This window comes from Daldinia loculata, assembly GCF_022478755.1.
Source record: "Daldinia loculata strain CBS 113971 unplaced genomic scaffold F4817scaffold_22, whole genome shotgun sequence".
Lineage (NCBI taxonomy): Eukaryota > Fungi > Ascomycota > Sordariomycetes > Xylariales > Hypoxylaceae > Daldinia > Daldinia loculata.
The window spans coordinates 218,204-246,021 of record NW_026054876.1 but is presented as its reverse complement, the minus strand read 5'-3'; the positions used below and the strand labels follow the sequence as shown (position 1 = coordinate 246,021).

Genomic DNA, 27,818 nt, shown 5'->3' with positions numbered 1-27,818 from the left:
GTTTCTGTAGATCCTAGGCGCCGAGCCGGCACCTAAAAGCGAAATTCGCTCCATTCAATATACCCCAGTCAACCAATAGCAGAATGCAGGCTGAGTCCAAATCCGCAGCCGGGTTGGAGCTCCTGGCTTCCGGGTTGTACGACGACTTTTTCACTGCATAATGACGCGGAGGCTGTCTGCAAATAGCTGCTTTTGCAAAACGCCGCTCGTGATGATGCTTGAGGGGTTTTACTCCAACGACCCCCGAGACACGGGAAATTGATAGTTGAAGGTTGAAGATAGGTTAGATAGGTAGGTGATGTGCATCATCATTTTTTTTGGTGTTGTATCATACTAAAACGGGTATGATCGACGACTATAGCGATAGTCTGTCTTCGTCGTAAACTCGGCCTGCGCCTACTTTAGAAACATCATCCCCCTGTAATGCCCAGCGCTGGGGCCTCGAAACCCGACTTGCGCTCAATAGGATAACTTTTCGTATTGTGAATGATACTTATAAGACATCCCACTTGTAAACATCTGCATTTACATTCGGATTCCATTCTCTATCTCACCACAACCCTCGCTCAGCATATTTATACCATCTTCGCAAAGATGGCTTACAACAACTCGACGGACAAGATCTTGGCAGAGCCAGCGGAATACCGCGAAAACATCTTGTTACAAACGGTTACTCCGAGTAGTATGGACGATACTCCTAAGGAGGCCGAAGTGGAAGAGATTGATCCAAAGCTTTCTCGTAGAGTAAAATGGAAACTCGACATCTTCATCCTGCCGCTCTTATCGAGCGTTTACTTCTTCGCTACGATGGTTAGTCGCGCATTATACCAGGCGCTACCAGGGTTTCCTTTATACTCGGCAGTCTATACTAACTGCCGTATAGGGTAAATCTGATCTCGGAAATGCCAAGGTGGCTGGCCTCAGTGACGAACTTAACCTCTCTCCCGGTGACTTTTCGAATGCGGCGACCGTGCTTCTAGTAGCGACGATTATTTTCCAGCTCCCGGGAACGCTCTTAATCAAGAAAATTCACCCGAACAGACAGTTCAGTGGAGCCATGATAGTGGTAGGACAGACGCAGACTCCAGCTTATCCTTCTGATCCGGCATTTGGCTAACGGGGATTCTTGTCTTGCATTTTAACAGTGGGGTTTCTTGACTGTCATGACCGTCTTCATCTCGAATAACGGACAATTGTTAGCTCTTCGGTTTCTCATTGGGGCAGCGGAGTCTTTCGTCCAAGGCGGTGTATTCTGTACGTTCATATTCCCTTAGCAGCCTAACTTACTTAGGCGCATACCCCTTATCCTATGGCTCGTTTCCTAACTCAAAATTCTTCTATAGACCTCTCCTTTTGGTACCAATACTCCGAGTTCGCAACTCGAGGTGCCGTTCTTGCTTCTATGTCCACTATTGCCGGCGCCTTCAACGGCATGATCGCTTATGCTATTGATAACGGCTTAGATGGCGTCAATGGGTGGAGGGCGTGGCGATGGATCTTCCTTATCGAAGGTATCGCACCTATGGTATTTTCTCTTGTCGTATTCTTTTTCTTGCCGAGTAGTCCGCAGCACCTGAAATACGGATTTACCGAAGAAGAGAAGCAGCACATCATCCAAAGGAGCGCCAAAGCACACAACACAGGAGAGGGAGGCGTACAATTCAAACAGATCTGGAAGGTATTACTGGACGGTCACTTCTGGCTCTTCATGCTCGCTAGCTGTGGAGGTTCCTTCTGCCAATCGTCACTATCTAATTTCCTTCCGGATATAATCCAAGGCTTCGGGTACAGCGACGTCAACGCTCAACTGTTCACCATCATCGTGTATGTGAGTGGCTGCGTTGGAATTATACTCTTCAGCAGGATTGCCGATAAGACGAACGCCCGAGGAATTGTCCAAGCAGTCTCCCTCATTCCTGCAGTAATAGGCTACGCAGTCTTGATTTGGGTTACAAACAAACAAGTTCGATTCGCTGCAACATGCTTTATTGCATTCTCCATTTTCCCCTCTACCGTCCTACAAATGTCCTGGGCTGCCATGTCCTTTGTTGGTTACACGCGAAGGTATAATCCCCCTTTTACTCACTGCTTCGATTCTTAGTGACTAATAACCTATAAATAGGGGTTCGGTTTTGGCATTTTTCAACGTATTCCCGCATTTATTCGCTATCTCTGGAAACCAGGCTTACCAGGACCCCCCGTATTGTAAGCCAATCATATAATAGAATTTTCTCCGATAACATCTTACTGACCTCCTACTTATAGACAGCATTGGTAATTCAGCGGCTCTGGGAATGTCCATCATGATGCTAGTCTCGACGGTGGGCCTTAGATTTTACCTAGGCTACCTGAACAAGAAGAAGGCAGAGAACCAATACACGGAGAAGTCCAACGAACAAAGACTTAAGAGCATTGAGGAGCTTGGTGATTATCACCCAGGTATGTTGAACTATATTTCGTGTTACTTCCATCATATGTTACACAAGCTGACCAGCTGTACTATAACAGACTTTTTCTACACCCTATAAGCTACCCACGCGTGTATCGTGTGGATCTACTCGCCAGAATTAAAATGAGAATGGATTGTATATTACTCGGAGGACGATTGTAGCTTGAAGCTGGGACTTCAGCCTACTCTAAGTTCTCTTTACCTGGGACATTATTTGTACATGTGCACAGGGAGTATATACCAGTATATCCGAACTGGGTAAAGATAGAGTAATTGGGGTTTGGCGATCTTCATATCTACGGGGATTATTGACTTGGGAAGAGAATACATGTATATAGGCGCTTACGTGAACATACACTGGGAAATACGGGGGCACGTTGGGTAGATCATAGTTGGGTTTAAATATTACCGGTTTGCTATCGGCGTTCTAAAAACTGCTAAAAGATACGGTATATGAGCTGTAGTTGTATATCGACTTAATCTACCAACTGTATGAGTGAGGAGGGAGGTCCTTCTTATATATACATTCCATGCCAAGATACCATGTACTGTACCTGAAAGTAGTCCCTTGACCACTCATTTCAACAAAAGCTTACTCGCAACCATCGTGGTCTGAAATTTATTGCTTATCCCCAGCAGGGATGGATGGCCTTATAACAGAATCAACATACTGCTCTGGTAGTCCCCACTGCATCATAGCTTCCTCGATTCCGTTGTTCATACGGCAAATATATTCGTTTTTTGGATGACTTGGTCGGATTCGGTGAAAGTCGATGTATGCAAGGGCCCGAATCTTCTTAGACGTTTTTCCTTGATCAATTAACTCAACTTCCTCCTCCCCTTCGCCTTTCGCTGTAGACGTAGTTGTCAAGCCTTCAACTTCGATAAATCGCCGTTCATAAGCCCATGGAACGCCTTCGTTCATATCTAACCATTCTTCGTCATCCGGATGTAGACGATAGATGATACCGTAGATGCCCCCTGTTTTGGTCCTGTCCTCCACGATATTGGCATAGCCCCGCTCATTGATAATCCATGTCCAGCCGGATAGATACGCAAGGCCGACGGGTGTAGACCTGGGACACCGCTTGCGCATTTGTACTGAAGAGAGGTTGGAGCCATAGGCGAAGTATAGAACTCCATTGAGTTCATCATTACTAGTAGACGCCATTACGACTCGTAGTAGAATGTTGTTTGAAGTAGGTACGGAATGAATAAGTGGGGCATACGGCCGGGATGCGGACAAAAATTTATCGGTAGTGACACCAAACGTCCCCACTCGGCGCCGGACTATTATCTAATAGTAAGGGAACCTTTGACTCTTTATAATCTACCAGAGAGTTACCTGCCTATCTAGTATAATTAATCACGTAAAGGCTTCTACTATTGTAGTTTTCGATTTAATGTTGAATATCAAGATTTTCATAAAATGTTGACTGCATTCAAACATGTTTTACAGTTATACATACGGCGTAGAAATTGTAATCGGTTTCCCTTTTAAATTGTTCTTCTTTTATTCATGTGGCAATTGTGAAACAACTAGTTTGTCTAATTTACAATCATTTATTGCTTGGTATGGGGTCTATTGTCGTGTTAGTTTGCTAGGACAAAGGAACCCACAATCTATGAACCAGTCACTTTATTCTCTTTAAGCTTAGATGATTCAACTTCCAACACATACATTGGTATCCTTGGCACCGCCCCCTTTGAAGTCGAGACAACCAAGTTTCTAAATCCCATGTCGTAGTCTAAGGACGATGACTCAGGGACCCGGTCTACGTCTTGCCATGCAATAAAGATGAATTGGGGGAGCTCCTAGCCAAGAAACTAACTTATGTAGTTTCAAATGAATGCCATACTGTCTCTCGCCATGCCCTTACTACGCTGCCGAAGTTACTCCTGCCCCACTCAGTGCGTACGTAGTCCTGTGTGGCGCCTTCGTCTATAGAAGACCGTAAATCGCTTTCGCCGTCCGCTTTCGCTCTAACGAGACCACCATCACACTTTACGGGAAGGGTCCGGTTTACCAATATCAACCAAACTACGTGTACTGGATGATTTTAAAACCATTCCGGCTATGTGGCAAAACCCCATCGTGAGTGCGGACAATATGAAGATTATTGGTATGCTACCTGCCTTCGCGAGTAAGGTCGGCCACGCGTCAACTTCGTTGCTACTGTCTAGAGTACCCCATCTTCCTTTCCTATCTAGCCACTTCAGGACTCAACAGTCTGCATATAGATATTCCGCAACTATAGGTTGGTCTAGTTGATAGCTAGTACAAGTGAGAGAAAGATGAAACTGGATCTTTATGCTAACTGAGCTTACGCGTCTTCGTATTGAGCATAGAGCACATATGCCAGTATCAAAGAAAACCCGATGAGATGCCGAAACTAAACGTCGGGTAGTATACCCAGTTACGATGTTTTGATAGTGACTAGGTTACTAATTTGTTGACCGACTCATTTACATACTTGATTTGGGCGACATTGCAGAAGGGGGCCATACACCCCACAGAGTAAAATCACCCAAAATCTGCTTCAGGATAATCAAAATACCCTCAATTATATCGTTGATAAAATAATTCACTCTACAATATCATATATGACCTCCTGTAGTATGTTTCTGAAGAGCCCCTTTTCCTAGGGGTTTATCCCCATAAGCCTTCCACTTTCCAAGCACACCTTATTTGTAGGTACACAATAGCGACCACGTCCGGAACCCATGGTGGAGCTGCAAGTCGAAATTACGTGTATGGACTCCAAAGCACATGCGTTTGCTATGTATCAGGAGTCATCTGGATTGACGTCCTGGAACCCAACTTTTGCAAGATCTACCTTCCGGATCTGTTGAGATTGCATGCTCTAGCCCAGGTTTTAGTAATCAGTCACAGTAGATTTCTTTTAGTCTTCTCGTATATGCACTTACAACTTCCACTGTTCCTCGAACGATGTACCGCGCCACCGAAACGGGCTTGTTTTGACCTAGCCGGGACACCCGACCGATAGCCTGACTCTCCACGCTCGGATTCCACTGGGGCTCGAGGATGTATACATGGTTAGCCACTGTAAGGTTAAGACTGTGTGGGATTAATAGGGCGCTTTCTTCATGATATAGTAAGGGAACTCACCCGAATGCCCCCACTCCCGTGCTCATCAGCAGAATTGGGATGCCTCTGTCTTGCATGAACCTATCCATATTATTCTGGCGCTGCTGAAGAGATTGGTCACCATCTATCCTTTGGAAGAGCATGCGCCTCTTCCTAAGATGTACAGATATCAAATCTAGTGTTCTTGTCCAGCCGGAGAATACGATACTATATTCCTCAAATCAGCGCTAATGTAACAAGCGGCGGGCTACATTTAACATACCTCTTTGCGTCTCTGGGGCTTTCTGCCAGGTCCTCCATAAGAGCCTGTATCTTGGACGAGAATCCAGACCAGTTGAAATAACCATCATCGTCATCATCATTTCCCTCGAGAGATCTCTCCTTGACTGAGCCAGCCCCATGTCCAAGAAGTCTGCTGCATAAGGGACAAGAATCATTGATCTCGCCAGTTGGGTTTGCATTGTATTGGTTTTGCGAATGGCACTCGTTACAGAATTTGTGCTTGCATGGCTGACGCCAGCCGGGACCTCCGCTGATATCAAAGACGGGAATGGGAATACCGCACATTGAGCAGGGAAACTCAGCATTCTTTCCTAGAGAATATAAGAACTCCTCACGTTCTATCTTTCTGTCGCGAGGGTGACGACTCGTGAATGGCTTTTGAAAAGTGCCATGGTTGCAGAGAAGACGAAGCTGGAGTTGGGCTTGGAAGATGCCAAAATGATCGCGCTTTCCTGTTTCCTTTTGTACCTTTCCTTTGATTCTATTAGACATACTTTCCAGCATATCATCGTACTGTTTCTTTTCATCGTCCTTCAAAGTCACATAATGATATTTATCTGTGATATTAGGCAAATGTAGAAGATCCTGAGACCTCCTAAGGCATACGCAATCTAGAAGGAAGGCCAAATTGTGGACAGCCGATGCAACGCCATCAGAAAACGGCAATATAATGCTATTTCTGAAAACTGCTCTGTGTTCAAGTTCCTTAATGCGGAGGAACGCAAGCAGGGACCCGACATCTTCGAGTCGATTTTGGATCGGAGTCCCGGTTAGGCACCACCGGTACTTTGCAGAGAGCTGGCTAGCTGCTTGATGAAGTGTCGTCTCCCGCCTACGAATCATGTGCGCTAGTATCAGCCATGGGTTAGCAATGTCGGTAGGAAGCTCGCTGGAACCGTACACATGCCTTCATCAAGAACAACTCTAAACCAAGATATTTGGAATACAATGCTGTCCCTCTGATTCATACTCGCCGCAATGGTGTGATACGTTGTGAATACAATGTCATGCTTCAGGTAGTCTGTAATATCGTCGTTCCTGGATTTTCCGTAGTATTTAGCGATAGTGACGGATTTATCTAGATGCCTTCTATGGTCAGTACCCGTTTAATTTTCGGCTTTCATCTTGAGAACACTTACGTCTCAACCTCTTTTAGCCAAGAGTTCATGATTACTATGACCTTTGTAAGTATATTGAAGGTTATGCTGTCTGGCTGAAACTTACGAGTAGATGGAACAATGATAAGGCTAGCTCGGGCGCGAAGTTTCCTGGTAGTAGACGGTACCTCTTGAGACCACAAGTGAGCCATCTCAAAAGTTTTAGTAATAAGTGCCAGTGCACTAAGCGATTTTCCCATTCCCATATCATCCGCCAGGATACCTCCTCCCAATTCATCGGGAACCTCAGCCGACTCTGCATGCGTCAATTTGTGACGATATCTGGCAATGACAAATTAGATTTGGTCTATGTGCATCAGAGTATATCTAGATTACTTACAATGGCGTCATGATGTTACGTTCATACGACCAGAGACTATACTCTGGAGATATAGGACCAATCTCTCTCTGCATCATGAAATGCAGTGCTATTTCTTGGTGTCTAGGAACGGAAATATAAATATACGATTAGTCTATAAGAGTGGGATAAGTCTTATAAAAATAGGCTGTATAACCGATTCAATTACTCTGGGATTGCTAGGTAACTTACGGTAATAGTTGTGTCGTGATATGCGCGCCTTGAGTTCTCTCCAGATTTCGAAACCGTGTGAGCGAGTGGTATGCAGTTGAAATTGTGTAGTCAATCCCATCATGTGTTCTCTTCATATTTTCTTTATGATTTGGCTTATTTGTAAGAAAACATTCTTTTGTATTTCGAGGTGCTGGCTCTTCGATACCAGGGAACCGTATGACATGTGGGTTATAGTACTCGATGTTTTGAATGCCGTGATCTGGATCCTGAAGAAATATTTTAGCGGAACCTAGTCTATTTCCAACACTTCTAGCATCATCCACAGGACCGTATATATTTATCTCCGACTTCAGTGTTGCTTCGCTTGGCTTTTTAGCCCGAGAACACACGTGGTAGACTCGGTTCGTCTCGACAAACGCTCTAATCTCCACGGACCGATACTCCCGTATCTCCGCCAGGCCACGAGAAATCAGCTCGCTCACTTGGGCGAACACACTAGCATCGGGAAATTTAAGCGTGAAATAATCTCCATATTTTGATATGTCAAATGACTGGTAAGGCTGAGTCGAGTCGATCTTAGCAGCAATTTCCGGCATATTTCCCACGAGTTTGACGACAGCATTCGGTATCTATAACATACCATTTTTAGGATTATAGATGCCCAAATGCTAATAGATAATATAGGAACAATTCTCACCATGCCATAACAGCAGAAGCGGGTCCCCCCTGCGGTTAAAGTCTCAGCATTAATAGCTTGAAGGACAGTATCATCCGGTCTATTTGGCTGGAATGATTTATCCGCCCATTGCCGTATGGCGTCCCACCATTTCTCATGGTCATTTACGCTGGTATTCGGATCTTCTTCGAGCAAATTATTTGGAGGTTGGTGTTTGGGTAAGACAAGGTCCTCCCACAACGAATCCCAAGTTGTGGTAGAGACGTTAGAACCAGAGAAGCAAGTGTCATCCGGGCAAGGAATTGTCGGCCAGATATTATGTTCTGGATCTTCATATGGAATGTCAAGTTCACCCTCGTAGGCGTCAGGGGCCATGCCGAAGATTCTAAGCTTAATAAATAAGATATTAGGTGCTAAGAGAGCATAACGCTACAAGTATCATTCCTCCTAGTATATTAGGAGGTACTTAGCAACTTTATACTCTACCTGTTATATAGGTTAGGTGCAGAATTTTTATTTACGTGGCGGACTACAAGGCATTTTAGCAGGCTGTAATGCGTGGCTATGCAAGAACCTACCTAATCGATTATGTTGTGCAACGTATCATTATTGATTATTGATTGAATTTAAGGCTGGATTGTAAATCAGCGGATGATTTCGCCCTTTATATTGTGATCAACACCGGTCGCTCAAATCGAACGCAGGTATTTGAGAATAAGAACTATTAAGTATCTCATATGAACCTCAAATATGGTGTCAACACCGCCAGTCTCTCCTCGAACACCCGCCCCTCAAGCCGGCTTCAACAAGGCTCTTACTTCTTTCAAGAATCGACTAACTCCCTCCGAAGCAGCCCAGTTTCAAGTTGTTACACTTGATGACTTGAAAGTGACTATTCTAGCCATACAGGCAGACCAGCGAGCTCGGAAGCAGATGATGCACATGGATAGGATCCTTTCGTTCTTAGAAGCTATGGACCAATTTGGAAAAGTGATTGAAACATTTCTCAATGTTTCTGAAATGCTTGCATTCATATGGGGCCCAATAAAATTCCTGCTTCTGGTATATACCTACCCGTTGGACCTTTCTTTTCAACTGGACATGTCGAGTTGGCTGATTTAATTTGTAGACTGCTACTACCTGGCTTGAGTCTTTTGATGCGCTCCTCGACGCATACCAGCTCATTGCGGAGAGCTTACCTATATTCGAAATCTACCAGGATCTGTTTAGCGAGAGCAGTCGAATGCAAGGAATACTTGAATGCATTTGGACCAATATTCTTGATTTTCACATCCGCGCTATACGCATCTTTGACCAGTCTAGTAAGATAATATATCAAACAAATCTTCACTTGATTGACAATTGTACAGTGATAAAACTCTTTTTTAGATCCCTTTGGAAGGATTTCAACAGCCGGTTTCAACATATTATTAGCGACCTTCAGCGCCAGAAAGCTCTCATAGAAAGCCATGCAAATCAAATCCATATCTGTAACTACGAGTCAGACCGGGTTAAGATCCGAGAAGAATTCGAGCAGGCCCGGGCTTCTCGTGCTGCAGAAAAAAAGGCATATGTTTTGCAGTGGATTATGGCACCGAAGACCGTTTTAGATCATGAATCTCTCTGCTCCGTACGGAGAGAGCAATTAGATATTACGGGCCAACAAACAGCACAGTGGATTCTGAAAAATAATGAAGTTGAGGCATGGCTGGCCTCCCAAGTGCCGAAATCCTCTACTGTATGGTTAAGTGGAATTGCTGGAGCAGGTAATTGCATTGTGACATGTCCATAAAAACACTTGCATTACTAACATCTTCCTTTACTAGGTAAGAGCGTGCTTACGTCTGTGATCGTGGACGAGATCAAGGAAAAAGATCTCGGACCGATGGCGTTTTTCTACTGCAAGCATCGAGATCCCGATAAGAACACATTTATATCCGTCGCAAAAGCGCTATTGAGCCAGTTATTAAATCAACAGGATCATCTTATGCCCTTCTACTACGACGAGGGGATCAGAAGTGGGGAGAGCTCCCTGCATTCCATGAAACTATGCAAGAAACTCCTTCGCGCTATATTGCAAGCCATTCCAGTAGCCTTCTTAGTTATTGATGGTATCGACGAGTGTGATTCCAATGAGAGGAAATCGATCCTAACGTTTCTCAGCGATATTATCAATCTTTGTGACAATAATAAGCCTGGGAAAATACGACTGTTTATTTCTAGTCGCGACGAATCGGATATCAGAAGAGCTCTTTTGATGGGAACAAGGATCAAACTCGATCGTCGAGACACAATACAAGACCTAAATGTATATATCGAACACAGGGCCAGCGAGTTGCAGCGAAAGTTTGGGTTAAGTGCAGAAGCCCAACGATATATCCAACAGAACGTCTTAGATAAGTCTGATGGTATCTCTACGGAAACTTCTGAGCCCATTTATAACACGCTAAGTAAACTGCAGGGATGTTTTTATATGCCAAGCTCGTGATGGCCAACCTAGAAGGACAACCAACCCTTCATCATCTTCACGAAGAGTTCGACAGCCTCCCAAGTGGTCTTGAGGAAGCGTGAGTGGAACAACTACCTAACAATGGAAAGTTGATATATTCGCAGTAATAGACTGGCTAATGAGCTATAGTTATGGCCGAAATCTGTACAGAATTAAAACCAATTCGAACAAAAGCAAAGCAGATGTCGCTCGAAGGATTCTTCTTCTAATGGTCTGCGCGAGGAGACCTTTGCGATGGCGAGAGCTTCAAGCCGCCATTTCAATCAGCCCAGACGATCTAGCCCTTGATATAGCACGACGACTACCCCAAGATTCCGACGTGACAGAAATGTGTGGCTCATTGGTTGAAGTCCTTCCCGGCGATAGAGTGGAGTTTATCCACATTACAGCGTCTCTGTGAGTCTCGATGAGATCGCGTAGAATGTATTTGTATTAACGGGCCACGTTAGATATATTGTAGACCTGGGATATTCGCCCCTGTTTGAGGCAGAACATGCCATGGCAATGCTCTGCCTTTACTATTTGGCCTTTGAATATTTTGAAGAGGACCGAGGAGATGATGATATACTTCAACTAATAAGAAAAGGGTATTATGCGTTTCAGGATTACGCTGCCGCCCATTGGGCTGATCATTTTCTTGCCATGCTTTCTACGCCAGAAACAATTACACAGGAATGGTTTGCTGAAAGTACAGAGACCTCGAATGCACTGACAATATTCGCCGACCGCTTCCACGCCGATTTAGCTGCGTCGTCGACAGTTTCAAAGACACCCCCAGACTATTCCCTATTTTCTTCTCTTGGTTGCTTTCCAGCTATGACTATGATCTGGAAGCACGCGGAACCTCGGAGGCTTCTGATAGACGACAGAAGAGACAATATTGGTCTAGTATCACTAGGGAAGAGTATAGAAAGAAACCGACATGTCCTTGAAGAGCATGTAGAGTCAATCACGGATGACGGGGCTGAGACGACCGCTCTCGAAAAGTTCTACGGTGCCAATTGGTTCAAATGTACGAAAGCATCATGTTACTACTTCCACGAAGGGTTCAATTCTCGGGCGTCAAGACAGCAGCATTATGACCGCCACGAGCGGCCGTTTAGGTGTGACGAAGAGAACTGCCCGGCGGCGCGGATCGGGTTCGGTTCCCTTAAAGAATTGGAGAAGCATAAGAGGAATGTGCATCCCGGGATCGATAAACTGTCTTCAACATTTGCCAGGTTCAAGCGGGGTAGTAAAGGGCAGGCCGTGTTATTAAAGTATCTTTGCCCACGCTGTCCGCTCAAATTTGCTACGCGGCTCCAGTGTCGAAGCCATATGACGTCGCATAACCCTATAATTCATCCTAAGCACCCAGTTATGGAGTAATCGAAATTAGACTTCGCATGTAAGAAAAGAACTAAATTACTTTTATCCTTTTTTCTATAGTTATGTAAACAAAGACTATCTTTGGTCACGTGGATTTACATTGGTATATCTTGCAATATGTTGTATCACCATCTTATCCACCCTTTTGACGCTAAAATTTCCGTCGGTTCCGGCGAACCAACCAACTTTACTCAGTCTTTATCACGATAGTGTATGTATTCGCTAAGTTACAAGAGGGAGGATCTAGTAATTATATATATGACAGTCTTAGTATTAACATGCCTAAAGCTTATTTGACATACTAATACTGCGCATCTTAAACATATTTTAATTCTTATTTAAGAGCTAGCATTTCTTCAAGTTTCTAGAGTTATATTTGGGTGTAAAATGACTTTTCAAAACATATTACTTTTGTATGTGCCGGTAGGGGTGCACCAGCTTTTTTAACGCTGTTCTGTAGCGATATCAGCCACTATAGCTTAATAAGACCGTGCAGTGTTTTTTTACTCGTAGTTATGTGGCTTTGCTAAAGTTCAAATGTGCAAGACTTTTTGGCCCTAACCTAGATATATTTAATCGCTGGGATGCTCACTCAAAAAATAAAACACATATTTAGCCTATCGTACTATCGCATAATAGATAATCAACAAGTAGCCAGTACTTCAGCATCCGGACTACTTAATTCCAGCCCCGTGAATATCACCCAGCTCGACCTCCTGAATATTCCTAGGCGGGAAGTCAGCAAACTTGCCATGCTGCCCCAGCTTCTCCTCTGTAAGCCAGCGACGCATCCAAACAACGCTCTTCACAATAGCAAAGATCACAAGCGTAGCAGCGCCGATCCCGAAGATGTACGCAGCAACCAGGGATCCGGTCTTCCCCGGGTCGAGAAAGGGGTAGACGTAAAAGCCCTTGGTAGCTTTCGTCAGATACGCCAGGGCCAGGTATAGCGCCATAATGACAATGAGCCAGAGCGCATGCATCCAGGGCTGAGGGTTCACGCGCGTGAGGAAGATCTCGAAGAGCGCGAAGAGGCTGTTCATCGCGTGTTGGCTGATGTTGGACCAGGCGCCGTAGACGGTAGGGAACCAGGCGGATCCGTAGCTGTACAGCACGCCCCAGTACACGATGGTTACTAGGAAGGGAAATGTCGTTACGGTGCTGTAGAACAGAGCGTGCAGGACCTGCAATGGCCGCGGGAAGCGGGCAAGAAGGGGGTTGGAGTACCGCGCGTAGGTGAATGTGTGAACTGATGCTATGAGCATGTAGAAGGCGAGGCCCCAGTACGTGAGTACCGTGAAGAACGAGAACTCGGCGCGCGAGGCCTCACAGCCGCCTAACTCGGTGTGGGCGCATATGTATCCGATGTTGAAGAGCAATGTTATGAAGGCGTAGAGGGACTGTTACATGGTTAGCACCGGTTTGCATTGACCTGTATGCATGCGGTATAGAGAATGCAATAGAGGTCGAAGTAAGTGGGTTTAAGGCGCGCGCCACCGTTACACAGTCGCGAGTATCGGCTCGAACGTACGTCACAATATGCAACCCGCCGCCGCGGTACCGGTGTTCGTAGTGGCGCGTTTCGGGTATATACCCGACATACATGGCATAAATGCGCATACAATATATGTGGGCATACGATATACATATCAACGCATAAAGAAACCAGACTTACCATCAACAGCCGCAGACCGAACAGCACATACGGCGGGAACAGCCACGACGTCTCGAAGCGGTGCTCCGGATCCCAGTTCCCCGTACCGAACTTAAAGGCGCTCAGCAGATCGCTGGAAACGGCAACCGAAGACATTATTCACGACTTTATGAGCGATAGCATACATACAGGATGAGTATATACGTAGGTAATATAACAAATGCAGAAAGACTCCGATAAGCCGTGTTATATAAGTGCTGACGTTGGAATAGACCCAGGCAATATCAGAACTAAATAATGTAAACATACGTGTACAAAATGAGGCTCAGTTCAATGCCCCTGCTTTTCGGCGCGCGTAAGCGAATGGCGCCGTATTCCTAGATAGGCAGAGAGTCCGGAAGGCACGCTAGTGCATACGAAGCGCCGAGATTGCGGGGGGAAGAACAGGGCTTTGGAGATGGCTTCATTTGGAAGTGCAATAGGAGTAAACATTCAACTATATATAACACATATTTAATCATCTCGCCTTGTCATACCTAAATAATTACCTATGTAAACTAATGAAGAGCGAGTAAGGTAGATCCGTGAAAATATCTCATAATCATATATCGAGAGGCAAAGGACGGAGTGAGCGAGCCATCCATAAGTTACGCCGCACACTCTCACTACGGCCAATATTCCAGATCAACTAGGAACATGAGCTGGAATAAATGAAGTGAAACTACCTTTATAACTACGATTACTTCGATAGCAAGATTGAAATAGCCAAGCCATCCATGTCCTGCCCCTTCAAACTCCGCACATCCGAAATGCATCGCTATGCCATTACCTAGTGAAAAGTTTGTCACCCATATCATACACCTATACGTATATACATTACATGATAACTCCTGTGTGATGCCGCGCCGGAGGGATGCGGGGACCTATTCTTCGTCCTCGGAAAGGATAATGCTTCGAGGTGGTGACGCTGTTCAGGGCGTATCCCTGCAATGATGCATCCAACTTCAATCTCCTCCGTCGTTTTGCTCTAACTTGAGCCGATAAATGTGCCGGGCTGGAGCCCATCCCAAGTAAATGAAGACACAATATATGGTATCAGATATGCTAATTACCTAGGAGTAGTATAAGTAAACCATATATGGCTATTTGTTCTTAGATTCATCTAAGCACGCCAATTTGTCGACGATGGGTGAGCGGTCCAGCAGAATGTTTGTCGCACTTGTCGTTCCGCCCAAGCTGCGACATTCCCTATTTTAAACTCGCTTTAGTGCCTGCCGATCAGATCGCAGATCAATCGATGACCCTCTAAAGCCCCATCGAAAAATTCTCCACGTCGAAGATCTCCGAGTCGAAGAATAATAATTTAAGGTTCCGTCGCATTTCCCCCCGATTGGGTTATTGGCGACGCCTATAGTCCGGTACACGCTTGCCATCTAAGTACTGAGGGCCTCTACTTTCATAGTATCGATTAGGAGCTTGCTGTGCTCTCCTTGCCTCGAATTCTGCACGTTCTTCGTCGTCGAGCGAGAATGCCTTCTTCAACCACCCGAACGCACTACGCTTCTTCTTTACCGCCTTCTGATTTTCCGGGTTGAGCGTTGTCACGTTACTTAGCATGCTCATTCCCATCGCCGAAGGCTGATTTCGCAGATGGCCCGCATGGACGTGCGTGCCAGCCGTCCACGGTCTCTGCTGCAGAGGCGAGTGAGGACTTGCTCGCACCGGGAAGTAGTGCTGTCTGTCCGATCGCGGAGAAGGTAACGCCGTGGCCGGAACACCTGGCGGTGGCATCATATCTCCGAATTCCGTCATCGAACGGACCGGCTGCCGTGTCTCGCTATCGGAGCCATAGGCAGAATCTGGGCCTTGGTAGGTGCGCGAGGGTAGGTATCCGGGAGACTGGTATTGTGCGTCTAGGTACGTGGGCCTCTGGAGCTCAGGCGCGTGGCGAGAAGGAACCTGGATAGCTTCGGGCAGGCTGCTTCCTTTTAGAGATAGCCTCTGTCGCAAAGATGTTCTCTTTGGCTGCTCCTCTGGCGTCGCGATTGGGGGATCTTGTGTTGGAGGGTCTTCTATTAGAGGGCTTTGGATTTCAAGGTCTTCGATTTCAAGGTCCTCAATTGGGAGTGGAAGGTCTTCGAATGACGAATCTTGGATTCTTGGTGAAGGTATCGGCGCAGGCGGTTGTGGAGTATACGTCCGCGGCTGCAGAATGTAGAGGCCTTCATCCGCCGGCGGCTCGTCCTTCTTTTCCTCCTTTTCCTCCTCGACAGGTTCTAAGTCCTCTTCGACGGTTACAGCCATTCTTGGAACCGTGTCCGCCTCTAGCTCCACTGGAGACATTGGTTCTATCGGGGCGTTGTATTGGACTACCATGAGCGTCTCCCTGGTTCCGGTTGAACCCGCTGCGGATCTTTGAGACGTGGTCTTAGACAGCTCGAATTTCGGTGGCCATCTATCAGACGATCGCATCGACGAATTTCGCGAGTTGCTCTTCGGCAGAGGCTGGTCTGTCGGGCTAGAGAACGGAATAACACTTGCCTGCTAACAAGTCAGCATATTTGTATACCACCTAATCACATAATCTCTTACCCTTGTTCTCCGGCTTACTTCGCCAGCGCGATAGTTCATTTCTGATACTATCCGGTCGAGCTTGTTGAGCAGGGTGCGCAAATTCGATGTTGTACGCTGCAATTCGAGAAAGGCTTTGTACCAGCCTTGGGCGTTCCCTCTCATAGCGTCGAAAATATCCCCAACCTCTGAGTGCTGCTGTTGCCACACACCGTCCTGCTGGTCGCTGAGATATGCTGCAAACTCCTTCGTGGCACCCAGTCCCTCGCCGATATCCGCCACCACCACTTCGAGGGAGGTTGTGGTCCGAGATATTATATGCTCGATCTTCTCGTTCCCAGTTACTATCTGCAAACGAAAATTGCGATCCTCCAACATTTGCTCGAAAGTCTCGATGTTCTGCATTGGCAGCTTCAGATGGTCGATACGATCTCGAATATCATATATCGCGAGTTCGACATCTTCCAATATCGTCTCTAGAAACTCGTCCACCTCGTCGATGTGACCTTGGAGGATATTAACTACCTGCTCGTTACTATTCGCGATCCCGTTGAGTAGTAAGTGTACGCCGAATGATATTTGAGCCATGAGCTTCCAGAGCTCGTGGTATTTTTGGCCTGGTCGGTATCGCCATAGCTCGCTGTATATCCCTTCTCCCTTAGCCCCGTCTAGCAAGTAGTTTCTACGTTCCCTCGCTGTAGCAAATTTAAGCTTCGGTTTCGATAGGGAAGGACTGTTAGTAGCCTCGATTAGGGACTCGGAGAAGGCTGGCTGCATGGCGGGTATTGGGTGGGTTGGGATGTTGGCAGCCGCATCTTTGGTCTTCTGGTGCATGGCCTCCTCACTATCCCTAGACACGGATCTCGTCGGCTCGCGTACTATACGAGGTGCAGGGAGCAGGTCGTCGTCCTCGGAGTCGGATAGAAGAATGGAACGATCCTCATCATGGTGAAGAGACAAAGGAAGGGCCATTTTGTAGATGAAGAACCATGCCCCCTCCCCTCTCCACGAATCTTGACCAGGCTGTTCAGTAGCACGGCTAGTTTATCAACTCTTGGGGCAAAGTGCTAGAAAATATAGTAGACCCTGCAGATTCGACCCCGACACTTGACAGGTCCTGTGCAACCAAATGTCGCCTACGGAAAGTCGGTACGACCGAGAACGATACCAATGGACGACAGAAGATAAGACAATAGTACTGCAGGGATCCGAAAGATTAATTGGAATAGTTACGACTCGGAGAATTCGTGGCGATTAGATGTGTCGAGAATTTGAATTAGCTGTCAGCGAGATGTTACGCCGCGGGGTATCAAGGAGTGTTCGAGCCGAGTCAAAGGGGATTACGAGGACTTGGCATTGTTGGATATCTAGACGAAACAAAGAGGCTCGGCGAATTAAGAATTATCACTACAATTCCTCACACCGCAGAGAGAGAGCGCGATAGCGATGTACTAGTTAATTGGTGTACCAGGTTAACCATCGAAAAAGAGTGCGAGAGAGGTCTGAGGTGAGAAATCGAGGTAGAGATTGAGGCCGAGCAACGATTGAAAAGATCTCGAGGTGCACAAAAAGAAAGGGATTAGTGGATAAATATCCTAAGAGATGTCGTCGCTAAGGGAGAAAAAGGGCTGTGAAATGAAGCATCTTATTAACCCAAGTAGTAGGGGAGAACCTGCTAAAGAGAAAAACCGAGCTGAGGAAGAGGAAGTTCGTCAACGAAGATTTCCATTTGAGAGAGGTAACCAAAAAAAGGTCCTAACTGACCCCAGCCCAAGCGCCGAAGTAGCGAGGTCGGTGTTGCAGGTTGTGACTCGCCTAGGCTAGTATACGAAGGTACTTACGGGAGGCACCGAGTGACATGCCTATTGCGAATCGCCATTCAGTGGAATTCGCTCCAATTGAAAAGAGCTAATTGAAGCGGGCGGTCTAGGGGTCCAGGGCCTTCTAAGTGGGGTCTACCTAGCTACAAGTGGCTACCAAGCCCTAGTCTTGCCGCTAGAACTGCGAACAGGTGCTCTAGAGCTAGACCTACTAGGTTAGGGGTAGAAGCGAGTTCTAACTTTCCATAACGCGCCTACCCTCCAAATTCCCTTATCAGGCCATAAAACTCTCCTTTAGGGGGTCTTAGCCGTCTTAACCGCGCCTTAGCCGCCTAGAACGGCTAGCAGACAAACAAAAAAGAAAAAAGTCTTGCTGAAATCGCAATCGATCCTCGCATCGCAGATCGAGCTAAATCAGGTACCCTATAAGCTAAGAGGCTACTAACGTATCTCAGGGGGATTTAATCAACGACGTAGTAAGTGTATGAAGTTTCTCGAATCCTTACGCAGTACAAACAAAATAGCCGGCCAGCAGCATTGCAGCCCTCCATGCGTCACGGCGTACCCGAATATATTGAACTCACAATATCAAACGCGAATAAGATCTGAAGTAGGGTAGCATGGAAACCCTTTGCGAACTACACTATCAGAGGTGCCTGACCGAAAGAACCGAGTAACGACCGCATGCTAGAGAGCCCCCCTTATTAACCTACGGCTATATCTGGCCATCTTATTTATTGCAGCCTCTCTTCGAACCCGGTCATTGGACATAATCTCTCACATGTTTACCGGCTCCGTTGGTATCCGGCTAGGGAAGTCAAATGAATCGAAATTACCAACGGACGAATATCAACTCTAAGCATTACCGAAGTCCTCCGCGTCTTTGCTTGCTTCTTTATTTTATTTTAATACGAATAATTCGGACAAATTTCGAGCTCGAGCCAGCACACTAGCCAAGCCGAGATCATTGCGTTTGAGTCTCCACGCAAAGCGGCTAGTTCCCTTGGCTCGTGCCACGTACCTGGAGATCCCTCCTTACCGCTTTAAGCTTGGCTTCATGCCGCGTTTCCTGTCTTCTGTGGTAACCCCCCATGGTTTTCCTATCCGTCTTTCCCCCCAGCAAGTCTTCTATATAAAAAAGGAAGGTATTATCCGGGCAGTGATTATCCCAACACCTAGAATTCTATACGAATTTCATAAAACTCTAGTTTGACGGTAGGAAATATACATTAGGAAATATACATATAAAGGGACCCAAATACGGAGAAAGTAAATGCGACGACGTCAGTTTCAGGTAATAGCAACCAGCTCTAAAACGTGCCGGTGGTCTCATGAGTGTCGAGGGCCTGCGCGAAATCAACGCTTTGGCATAATATGGTGCTTAAGTTCCCGAAGAAGCTTCCAATCTATTTTCTTAGGGACTCGGGCAAGCCAGTAGAGGAGCAAGGCGGCAGCAACGTTGAAAACGATGTAAACCCAGATCAGGCCAAGATTGCGCCACCTATCGGCGTAGAACGAGTCGACGGACGCAAGAAAAGTATCGGTATTCGCTAGGGAGCAGAAATTGCAGTTCGAGGTAGCTTCTGGGTTGTATACAGCACCGAAGGCTACCTGGTTGTAGGGGTCAACGTACTGACCACAAGTCTCTCCCTTGGGAGGTTGAAAGTGCAAGAGTTCAAGGGTACTGCAGCGGACTTCGTGATTCGCAACGCCAACGGCAAGCATAGCACTGATGATATATGTAAATGGTGAGACTCGGTACATAAAGATCCAGAACCCAGGTAGAGAGCTCCGAGGGACCATTACACTGACAGCGGAGTTAGCAGCAGAATATTCAACATTGCAAAGGATACTTACCCCGAAAATATTAAAGACATAGCGAACAAAAGGAGACCGATAACGGCCCCAACCTCGGCTGTTTCTACGCCAGCAATCACCATGTCTGCGAATGTGGACTCGAAGACTAAGACTGTCCAGAGGAGAAAAAACATAAGTCCACCGCGCTCAGTAACAGAGTCCGTCGGAATGGCGTTTTCGTTCATCCCAACGAGGTAGTAGAACGGGACAAAAATCAGGGGGGATGCCAACGTGTTCCAAGGCACCTCGACGACCATATTGGCGAGAAAAAAGGTATACCACGAGTACGCTCGTGATGACCGTTCCCGGGCTTCGTATTGCTGCCGCTGGAGGATAAACTGAGGCATGGTCTGGTAAACAAGGAACGCGAAGATGACTAGTAGCATAAATATCGCAAACATCTGGTTCTGAAGGCCAGACAGTGTCAACTCGGAGCTGAAGAAGGACAATCCGATGAAGAGGGACGTGCCGCCGCAGAGTATCAACTTGGCGTATATATACGAAGGGGTGCGCCAGTATTGTTCGAATACTCTCTTGGCACACAACAGGAATTGGTAATGGAAGGGGGTTGCATAGAACGCCGTGGACATCTTGTCGTTGTCTTCCTCTATGCGAGCATTCTCGGTGCCTGGTGGTCCCAGTTCCATGACCCTAAGCTCTTTTCGTATGGCTTCATACTCCTTACTACTACGCCAGACCTCGTGCCAATTTTGTTCGGCATGGGCTCCGGGGGCAGCCCCAATAACTCGCAGCATCCACTCCGCAGGGTTTTCGTCAACGCCGCAAGGAGTAGCCCCGTGGCGTTCGAAGTACTCGGTGAGCGTCGTCGAATTTTGGCCGATGTCTCCAAAGTATACAGTCTTCCCCCCGAAGCTCAACAGCAATAGCCGATCGAACTGCTGGAATAACATGGCAGAGGGTTGGTGAATGGTACACAGGATTGCCTGACCATTATCAGACAATTTTCTTAGGAGACTTGTGATTGACCACGCCGTTTGACTGTCGAGCCCAGACGTGGGCTCATCGAAGAAAATGAGTAGATCTGGCTTCGCAGCAAGCTCAACCCCTATAGTCAGACGCTTGCGCTGCTCGACATTCAAACCTACGCACCTGATTAGCAGACTCGATCTCTTGGACTATGTCTCTAGATTTACCTTCGCCAGGCACGCCGATTATTGCATCGGCGTATGCTTCCATATCCAAGAGTTTGATGACTTCCTCCACATAAGCGTATTTCTCTTCTGTTGAGACATTGAAAGGTTGTCGAAGGGCCGCGCTAAACCGTAAGGCTTCTCTAATAGTCGCCGTTCCAAGGTGTATGTCCTGTTGTTGGACGTAGCCGGTCTGTCTTTGAAAAGCGTTCCCGCGAGGAATTCCGTTGACTAGAATATCACCGTTGACTATGCCCATTGTTACGCGGTCGGCTAATACGTCAAGAAGAGTGGTCTTTCCTGCTCCAGTCGCACCCTATATATCTGTCAGCCACTATTCCAGCTCCAGACGCTACCTGCAAGATGCATTATACCATTAAAGCTGTTAGGGTCCCGGGCTTAATCCACCCGTCAACATGATCCAGAATCCGTCTAGATTGGCCCTTAATTGAAATTTCGTAGCATACATCGACCCAGTGAAAAGCTTTCTGGCTGTGGGTGGCTAAAGTCTGTTCGGTAGGAGTATCGGCAGGATCTTTGCCTCCCTGCTCCTTCTCGTTTTTCGGCAAAGGATCCGACCTCTTGGGTGGCGGGATGCCTACGGTTCCGGATTCTTCGTCTTGTGATCTCTTAGCATCCAAAGCAGCATGGTTCCGACGGAAGACCAGGACTTCGCCCTTGGATTGGTCAAGTGAAAGATATTCTGCCGCAAGCATATATACTATTCCGAAGAACACGATGTAGCCAACGAGGATGCCAAAGTTTCTACCGATTAAGTCAGTAATGAGAGTCAACATACATGTTTCTACTAGACGTACCGCCAGATATGAGATTGATAGAACCCGAAATTTCCGTTGATAAACGTGTCGCCGCTAACAAAGTCCTGGCCGGGTAAGGCACCTGCGACAGAGCACGCCCTCTCCAAGGGAGTAACGTTCGCGTAGGAAGGACCCATTGGCACAAACTGGGCGCAAGGAAATTGCCGGTTTGAAAACTCGTTCGCGACGAGGCTTTCGTAGGCATACGCGATTGGATCTAGACAATTAATCCAGCGAAGCCAACCCTGCATGCTCCTCGTAGGGAGAATAAACCCGGTATATATAACCAGACCTAGTATGAAGATAGCAGCGGGTGTCACGGCTTGCTGTACGGTGCGAGTCGTTTGTGCGATAGTCCTGAGAATCATGGACATTGTGAACGTACACGTGAATCCAAATAGGAGAAATATGAAGAACGAACCGGCCTCCTGCCTCAACTGGGCCATAAAGTACAGGGGTATATTAAAGCATACGGCAGATAGGACCTTGGTCGGGAGATTGCAGATTATGGAAGCCACTGCCTCTGCGAAAGGATGATACAACGCATAACGGGATTGCTTTTCTACGATCGGCCGCTGGACATATAAAGAGAATATCTGAGACAGTCAGTGGTTCGAATTTAATATTCAGATTTGGACGACGTTACCTCTAAGGCGCTGCTCAAGGCACTGAAGACGATTGAGAAATAGAGAAGGACACATCTGCTATTCATGCTCTCGGCAACAGGGGGGAGTTTATAATAGATACTCCCGAGCACCAACGATATAATAAGATTGGCTAGGATGGTAACGATGACAAATGTCATATCTCCCGCGATACGCTGGAAGCCCCGAGTCATACAGAGGCGAATTTGCATCGGGGTGGAAATGGTATATGGACTCTGGTTTCGTCTGAAAAGGTTTGTTAGGGTATGGTCCTTCTAAAGGGTCTATGGTTCAAAAGACTTACGTGAATGAGGCCTGCTGAGCCTTTCGGGACTCTTTCAGCATTTGAAGATGATGGCCTTTTGTCGGATACTCCTGCTCGAAGGTCTCGATCTCCCTTCTGAGCTGTGCTCTCGCCTCACTCTGCTTCCATGCCTGCGCAAACTCTTCTGGGGTACGCGGAACCTTATCCTCGAAACCTGGTTGAATTACACGTTCAGATGGATTCGTAAGAGAGGTAAGGAAGTCAGCCGTGGTTTGACGATCAGGACAATGATATCCCATGTTGGTAAAATACGTCTTGGCTTCATCCTTAGGACCAAAGTAAATCTGCCTTCCTTCGTATAATACAGCGACTTTATCGAAAACCTGCCTTGTTGTGAGAAAGATACTACGAATAAATGGCAACATCGAGAGCTTACATCGTAGGCTGGCTGTGAAGCTTGGTACATGGCAACGATGGCTGCGGTCTCTCCCAGCTCCGTGGAGAGTCTGAGAGTCTTGGCAAATTCAAGCGCGGTTGCAGAATCCAACCCCCTGGTGCTATTGTCCCAGCATTGGATGGCACTCTGATTTAGGGTGACTTCGGCAATGCTAGCTCGTTTTCGCTCGCCACCACTAACACCTCGAATGAAATCATCGCCGACCCTTGTGTTTACGGTGTGTGATATGCCGAAAACAGCCATGACCACATCCCTTAAGTGCTGAGCATACGTCTCGCGACTAACGCCTGGGAGCCGGTTTTTAGGCGTTCGAGCCAACGCAGCAAATTGAAGCGTCTGGCCAACGGTCATCTGAGGGAAATGGACATCGGTCTCGGCTTGGTAGATAACTTCTCCACGAAAGCGACTGTGCATAAGGTCCCATGGTATGCCTTGATAGTTGATATGGGACTGCTCGTCAAGGTATAGGCCATGTACGTGGCCGGCGATAGTCTTCAGCAAAGTTGATACACCACTTGTAATCGAGATCGTCAGCTTAACCACTTCCAACACCGCAAAGGCAAAAAAAAAACCAAAGTGCTTACCTGCCAGGACGCCCCAAGACCAAGAGCATCTCGCCACTCTTCACCACTCCGTCAAAGTCATCTAGAATCTGAATCTTACGTTGCCTATGTGAAATCCATTCCCGAGCAATCAGGGGTGCTCGCCAGAGAACGTTAAGAAAGTCTTTCTGGTAGTCGGTGTCTTTGCCGAAGCCATACACTCCTAGGTCGCGCCAGGAAACACCAACGGGTGGTCGAGGATACTTGTCTGGCTCCTGAGCGAAGGCATGCAGAAGAGTCTTAACCCACTCTCTTGCATCGAAATAGGGAGAATTCGGGTCGAGTTCCGGGGAAGGCTTTAGGAACGGGTTTACTCCTTGAAAAGCACGGGACTGAGTGCTCTGTTGAGTGAGGCGTCTTGCCAGCGTAGCTACGCGTGCCGAGTGGTCCTGTACAGAGGAGGCATCAGATGAGAAGGAAGCTTGTCCGACCGCCTTTTCGATCATGGCTATCTGCAGGTTTCCTTGTTCTTCAGGATGAGCTTGGCCTGGGTCTAGCATGACTGTAGTGAACTATCCGTATCGATATTGGACTGAATCTTACAAACAGAAATCTACAGATATATGGCTACCTAAGAAGTATATATAAATGTAGCTAAAGGTTACCGCCGGAGCCTCGCCCCTAGAAACCTCAGGATATCCACCCATACGCCGAGCATAGAGACAGCTCGATCACTTCGGCAAACATCTCGGACTATGACGAAATAACCAGGACCCTGATTACCATATGACTGCGTTAGCTGTCTGCATGCACTACGCCGTGTGCATGAACGAATTGAGATTTCATATGAAAATACCGGTCAAGTGGTTCGTGAACAATTTCCGAGCTGATATCTTGCCTTGTTTTGAGTCGTACGGATTAAAGACTTCGGCAAACATCATGAGCTGATCCCGAGATGGGTCTTGGCATTCGGAGCCGAACTTCTCGATACTGTTAGCCCCGTTCGGAGCTCAGCGGAAACAATATCTCTCTTCGACGTTTCGCCTCCTTTTTCTCCTTTTTCTTAATTGTCTAGTTGTCTAGGTATCGGTACTAATCCCCCCATGCTTCGCTTTGTTGATGTGCTATTCTCCTTGCTTAGCTGTATGCTGATTAAGCTTCTAGATACGTCTATCTTTTATTTTAATGATGGTATTGGGTGATAGATTATCATAGGATAGCCGTATACTCCACGCCTGGAATATTGCTCAAGTTAGATTTAAGTAGTGCGCCATTATGACTCTAACTTCTTCGAGAGGTCTAGTCAGGAGCATTTTAATACCAAGAGCTGAGGTCTCGCATACAGTATACAGTATGACTTTCACTTCAACTAGGTATTCACTACCTAACTAATATAACGCTCTAGGCGGCGTATAATAACGCTATACTTTGAATAAGACTAAATAGGACTTGATCAACTAGATACGAGTCATAAGAATATAATAGGCATAATATACGATCTGTATGAAAAACAACGAAAGAGAGTGTGTAATGGCGATAAGACAATGTCTGAGTTCCTGACCAGGAGAAAATCCTGCGCTATAAGACCTTCATAGGCTCCGTGCGGCCATATGCCTACTATGTAATAATACACTACACTGTGCGATGATTATATACTCCGTATCTGTTCAATGATCATCTGATCCTAGGCGCGAGAGGCACATTCATAGCTTAGTCCGTCCCAGCAGCCGAAGTTTGCCCTAATATCTTCGAAATCATGAGCAATACTGCATCAATTTCCGGAAGGGAGCACACGATAAAGAATTCACGGGAATAGAACCTAAGAAGAACGAAGTTATAGCTGGATTACCAATCGTAGTGAATTAAGTACCTAAGGTGTAAAGAAGGTTGCTGTGTTTCCGTCAACTGACAGCACATCTTGTAGTGAACCAGAGCCAACCACATTAGCTTCCACTGCCTGCAACATATCCCGAACAGAATCCCCTGCGTTTCTGACTTATTTCAATCATGACAGGATTTCCAGGGGTAAATACGTTCCCTCTCTCCACTAGCACAGGTAGACTAGTATAAGAACTGATATTTCACTTCCGAGTTCGTTAAAGGCGGTATCACATAGCTCTCCATGAATGTAAATTTAATTTTCGTGGTTACGAAGATATTATCGAAAAATGGTGATTTGAAAGATATTTGCGTGGTGGCCTCCACCATGATATGAGAAAATAGTGGGAAAATGACTTTGCTGCTACGCGAAAAAACATTATAACTTAGTACCTAGGTGAGAATCCTAGTGTCGATTTACGTACAAGTAAGCCCCTTACCTAGGCACATCAATGATCCCAGAATAAACTTGCTAATAATCTCACTCTTACTTTAGAGTCAAATACAAGAAAAGAAACACTATATGACTAGGCCTTGATATGTCAGTGAACCAACCCAGCCGATGAATCCCAGATGGTTCTAAATAGAACTATTATTGGTGAAAGGTATTTAAGATCTAGTAGTCAGATCCCAGGACTCACAAACCTTCCTATTTGTTGTATTTCAAGTTCAGGACTGCTAGAATTTCATAATAATCACGCATCGCCGTACCTGCTATATTTATCCTAATTGAGCAAAATGCTTCAATACCAAACTATATCGAAAGCCATTGCGTTGCCGCATCTTCGACCGTGACAAATACTACAATAACCGGGAACGTAGCACGAACCAGGAATGATGAAAAGACAGTGAGAAGATTTCAAAACTTGGCTGACCACGTCATCTCAGATTTATACTCCCTCGTTTATCTTCATTAATACCCCCTGACCCTAAGGACCGAGTTAAGAACAAGGCATATTTATGACAGAGTGTCTAGTGGCAGTAACACGGTGGCATTCTAGGATATCGGATATGACGATGATCCGGCATTCATACCATGTTGCTCTCGAAGAGTCACTCTCACCAATAGAACCACAGGTAATTCTAACAAAAATTTCATTCGTAATCCATATTCAGCCACGGCAGCCAAACCACTCCCTTACCTCCTAACCACTACCAAATTGCGCCCATCATCCGCCGAGTAAATGTTGTATACAACCTACGTTTCCGGAGCGTCGTCTCGAGCACGCAAAGCAAGGATATCCAACTAGGTCGAAAGCCTCCTTACTCGTTCCTCGCTAGCTCGGATAACCGGCATACCCAGCACTCGCTATCATCGCGTAGGGCGCAAGTGCCGTGGGCGAAGCCTTGTCCTAATTATATAAATCCAGAGCATGCACCTGTGCAAAGGCGGATACACGCGTCGCGCCAAGTTGGCTCCCTCTGCGCGGATATACGACATAACATACTTACCTACCTATACAACTCGCACCCCGGTGCCAACATGGTGGATAAATGTCGCGAATGGTAGTAAAGATACCTCATGGCTGCCGTGCCGCCCCGGTCCGTGTATCTGCGCCGCGTCCCCTTTGGGATTCCAGAGGCGAGAGATACATAATCCGCGAGGCCTCGCACAGAAAAGGGGGTATTTCTTATTATTTTCTGTCATCGCAATTACGCTCGCCGGCAGAAATCAAGTGACCGCTCAATCAAGCGACTCGGCAAGGGGTGTCGGGAGCCAATGGTGAGCGGTATTCCGCCACCCTATTTAGCCCCTCTGCGCAACCCCCTTTTGGGTAGCTGTCTGCGTCTGGCTGTGCGTCCGGCACTTTGTCGACTACCCTTTCCCATCGCTAAGGTGATTGATGATCGGCGCCCCGCGGCCAATGGCGTGCGCCCGAGTTTAATATGCGCGACAGCGAGGACTGAAAAAAAAAAAAGTTGCCTCGTGGTATATTGCGCTCTTAGGTAACGTTTTTAACCTTGCTTTCTCGTGCCCACCCCCCTGGTTGGCAGCCTCTGAGTCGCTTCCATGCAGACAGGGGTTCCCCACATTTTGCTATTCTGCCATACTCGCAGCCTGGCGGGTCTTGGCGTATA

At 46.7% G+C, this 27,818-nt stretch overlaps 7 protein-coding genes across 7 annotated transcripts; 2 read left to right on the top strand and 5 right to left on the bottom strand.

Annotated features, from left to right (window-relative positions):
• Nucleotides 1-594: 594 nt before the first annotated feature.
• F4817DRAFT_358509 (MFS general substrate transporter) lies at nt 595-2,528 on the top strand (the record flags this gene model as incomplete). The annotated part of the gene is made up of 7 exons (XM_049306038.1): nt 595-810; nt 884-1,066; nt 1,146-1,254; nt 1,344-2,064; nt 2,123-2,205; nt 2,266-2,439; nt 2,509-2,528. 7 exons carry the CDS (start codon nt 595-597, stop codon nt 2,526-2,528), a joined length of 1,506 nt encoding a protein of 501 aa, XP_049159420.1.
• Nucleotides 2,529-2,957: 429 nt separating this feature from the next.
• Nucleotides 2,958-3,728, bottom strand: F4817DRAFT_336518 (uncharacterized protein). Its single transcript, XM_049303175.1, has one exon. It carries the CDS (start codon nt 3,618-3,620, stop codon nt 3,069-3,071), a length of 552 nt encoding a protein of 183 aa, XP_049159419.1. The 5' UTR covers nt 3,621-3,728; the 3' UTR covers nt 2,958-3,068.
• Nucleotides 3,729-4,886: 1,158 nt separating this feature from the next.
• F4817DRAFT_336513 (SNF2 family N-terminal domain-containing protein) lies at nt 4,887-8,699 on the bottom strand. The gene is made up of 9 exons (XM_049303174.1): nt 7,548-8,699; nt 7,338-7,439; nt 7,065-7,279; nt 6,980-7,013; nt 6,748-6,926; nt 5,821-6,688; nt 5,580-5,765; nt 5,378-5,528; nt 4,887-5,313 (listed from the first exon to the last, which is right to left on the bottom strand). The coding sequence occupies exons 1-9, from the start codon at nt 8,123-8,125 to the stop codon at nt 5,236-5,238; spliced, it is 2,391 nt and encodes a 796-aa protein (XP_049159418.1). The 5' UTR covers nt 8,126-8,699; the 3' UTR covers nt 4,887-5,235.
• Nucleotides 8,700-8,877: 178 nt separating this feature from the next.
• Nucleotides 8,878-12,268, top strand: F4817DRAFT_336508 (uncharacterized protein). The gene is made up of 7 exons (XM_049303173.1): nt 8,878-9,267; nt 9,335-9,527; nt 9,576-9,971; nt 10,032-10,613; nt 10,667-10,772; nt 10,844-11,110; nt 11,164-12,268. Exons 1-7 carry the CDS (start codon nt 8,956-8,958, stop codon nt 12,080-12,082), a joined length of 2,775 nt encoding a protein of 924 aa, XP_049159417.1. The 5' UTR covers nt 8,878-8,955; the 3' UTR covers nt 12,083-12,268.
• A 334-nt stretch (nt 12,269-12,602) lies between these two features.
• Nucleotides 12,603-14,135, bottom strand: F4817DRAFT_336504 (uncharacterized protein). The gene is made up of 2 exons (XM_049303172.1): nt 13,758-14,135; nt 12,603-13,482 (listed from the first exon to the last, which is right to left on the bottom strand). The coding sequence occupies exons 1-2, from the start codon at nt 13,890-13,892 to the stop codon at nt 12,757-12,759; spliced, it is 861 nt and encodes a 286-aa protein (XP_049159416.1). The 5' UTR covers nt 13,893-14,135; the 3' UTR covers nt 12,603-12,756.
• Nucleotides 14,136-15,131: 996 nt separating this feature from the next.
• Nucleotides 15,132-17,084, bottom strand: F4817DRAFT_358505 (uncharacterized protein; the record flags this gene model as incomplete). The annotated part of the gene is made up of 2 exons (XM_049306037.1): nt 15,132-16,277; nt 16,329-17,084. The coding sequence occupies 2 exons, from the start codon at nt 17,082-17,084 to the stop codon at nt 15,132-15,134; spliced, it is 1,902 nt and encodes a 633-aa protein (XP_049159415.1).
• Nucleotides 17,085-19,483: 2,399 nt separating this feature from the next.
• On the bottom strand, nt 19,484-24,367 carry F4817DRAFT_358504 (ABC-2 type transporter-domain-containing protein; the record flags this gene model as incomplete). Its single annotated transcript, XM_049306036.1, has 9 exons — nt 19,484-19,934; nt 19,985-21,086; nt 21,139-21,451; nt 21,510-21,900; nt 21,954-22,549; nt 22,600-22,843; nt 22,902-23,245; nt 23,299-23,833; nt 23,904-24,367. 9 exons carry the CDS (start codon nt 24,365-24,367, stop codon nt 19,484-19,486), a joined length of 4,440 nt encoding a protein of 1,479 aa, XP_049159414.1.
• Nucleotides 24,368-27,818: the final 3,451 nt, after the last annotated feature.

Coding starts and splice junctions, on each gene's coding strand:
- F4817DRAFT_336518 (XM_049303175.1), bottom strand. CDS start 3,620: ATGGCGTCTACTAGTAATGATGAACTCAATGGAGTTCTATACTTCGCC.
- F4817DRAFT_336513 (XM_049303174.1), bottom strand. CDS start 8,125: ATGCCGGAAATTGCTGCTAAGATCGACTCGACTCAGCCTTACCAGTCA. Junction 6,927..6,979: donor TGGCTAAAAGAGGTTGAGAC/GTAAGTGTTCTC, acceptor TGACCATAGAAG/GCATCTAGATAAATCCGTCA. Junction 5,529..5,579: donor ACGGGAGTGGGGGCATTCGG/GTGAGTTCCCTT, acceptor AATCCCACACAG/TCTTAACCTTACAGTGGCTA.
- F4817DRAFT_336508 (XM_049303173.1), top strand. CDS start 8,956: ATGGTGTCAACACCGCCAGTCTCTCCTCGAACACCCGCCCCTCAAGCC. Junction 9,972..10,031: donor AAGTGGAATTGCTGGAGCAG/GTAATTGCATTG, acceptor TTCCTTTACTAG/GTAAGAGCGTGCTTACGTCT. Junction 10,773..10,843: donor CCAAGTGGTCTTGAGGAAGC/GTGAGTGGAACA, acceptor AATGAGCTATAG/TTATGGCCGAAATCTGTACA.
- F4817DRAFT_336504 (XM_049303172.1), bottom strand. CDS start 13,892: ATGTCTTCGGTTGCCGTTTCCAGCGATCTGCTGAGCGCCTTTAAGTTC. Junction 13,483..13,757: donor TCGGTCTGCGGCTGTTGATG/GTAAGTCTGGTT, acceptor ACCATGTAACAG/TCCCTCTACGCCTTCATAAC.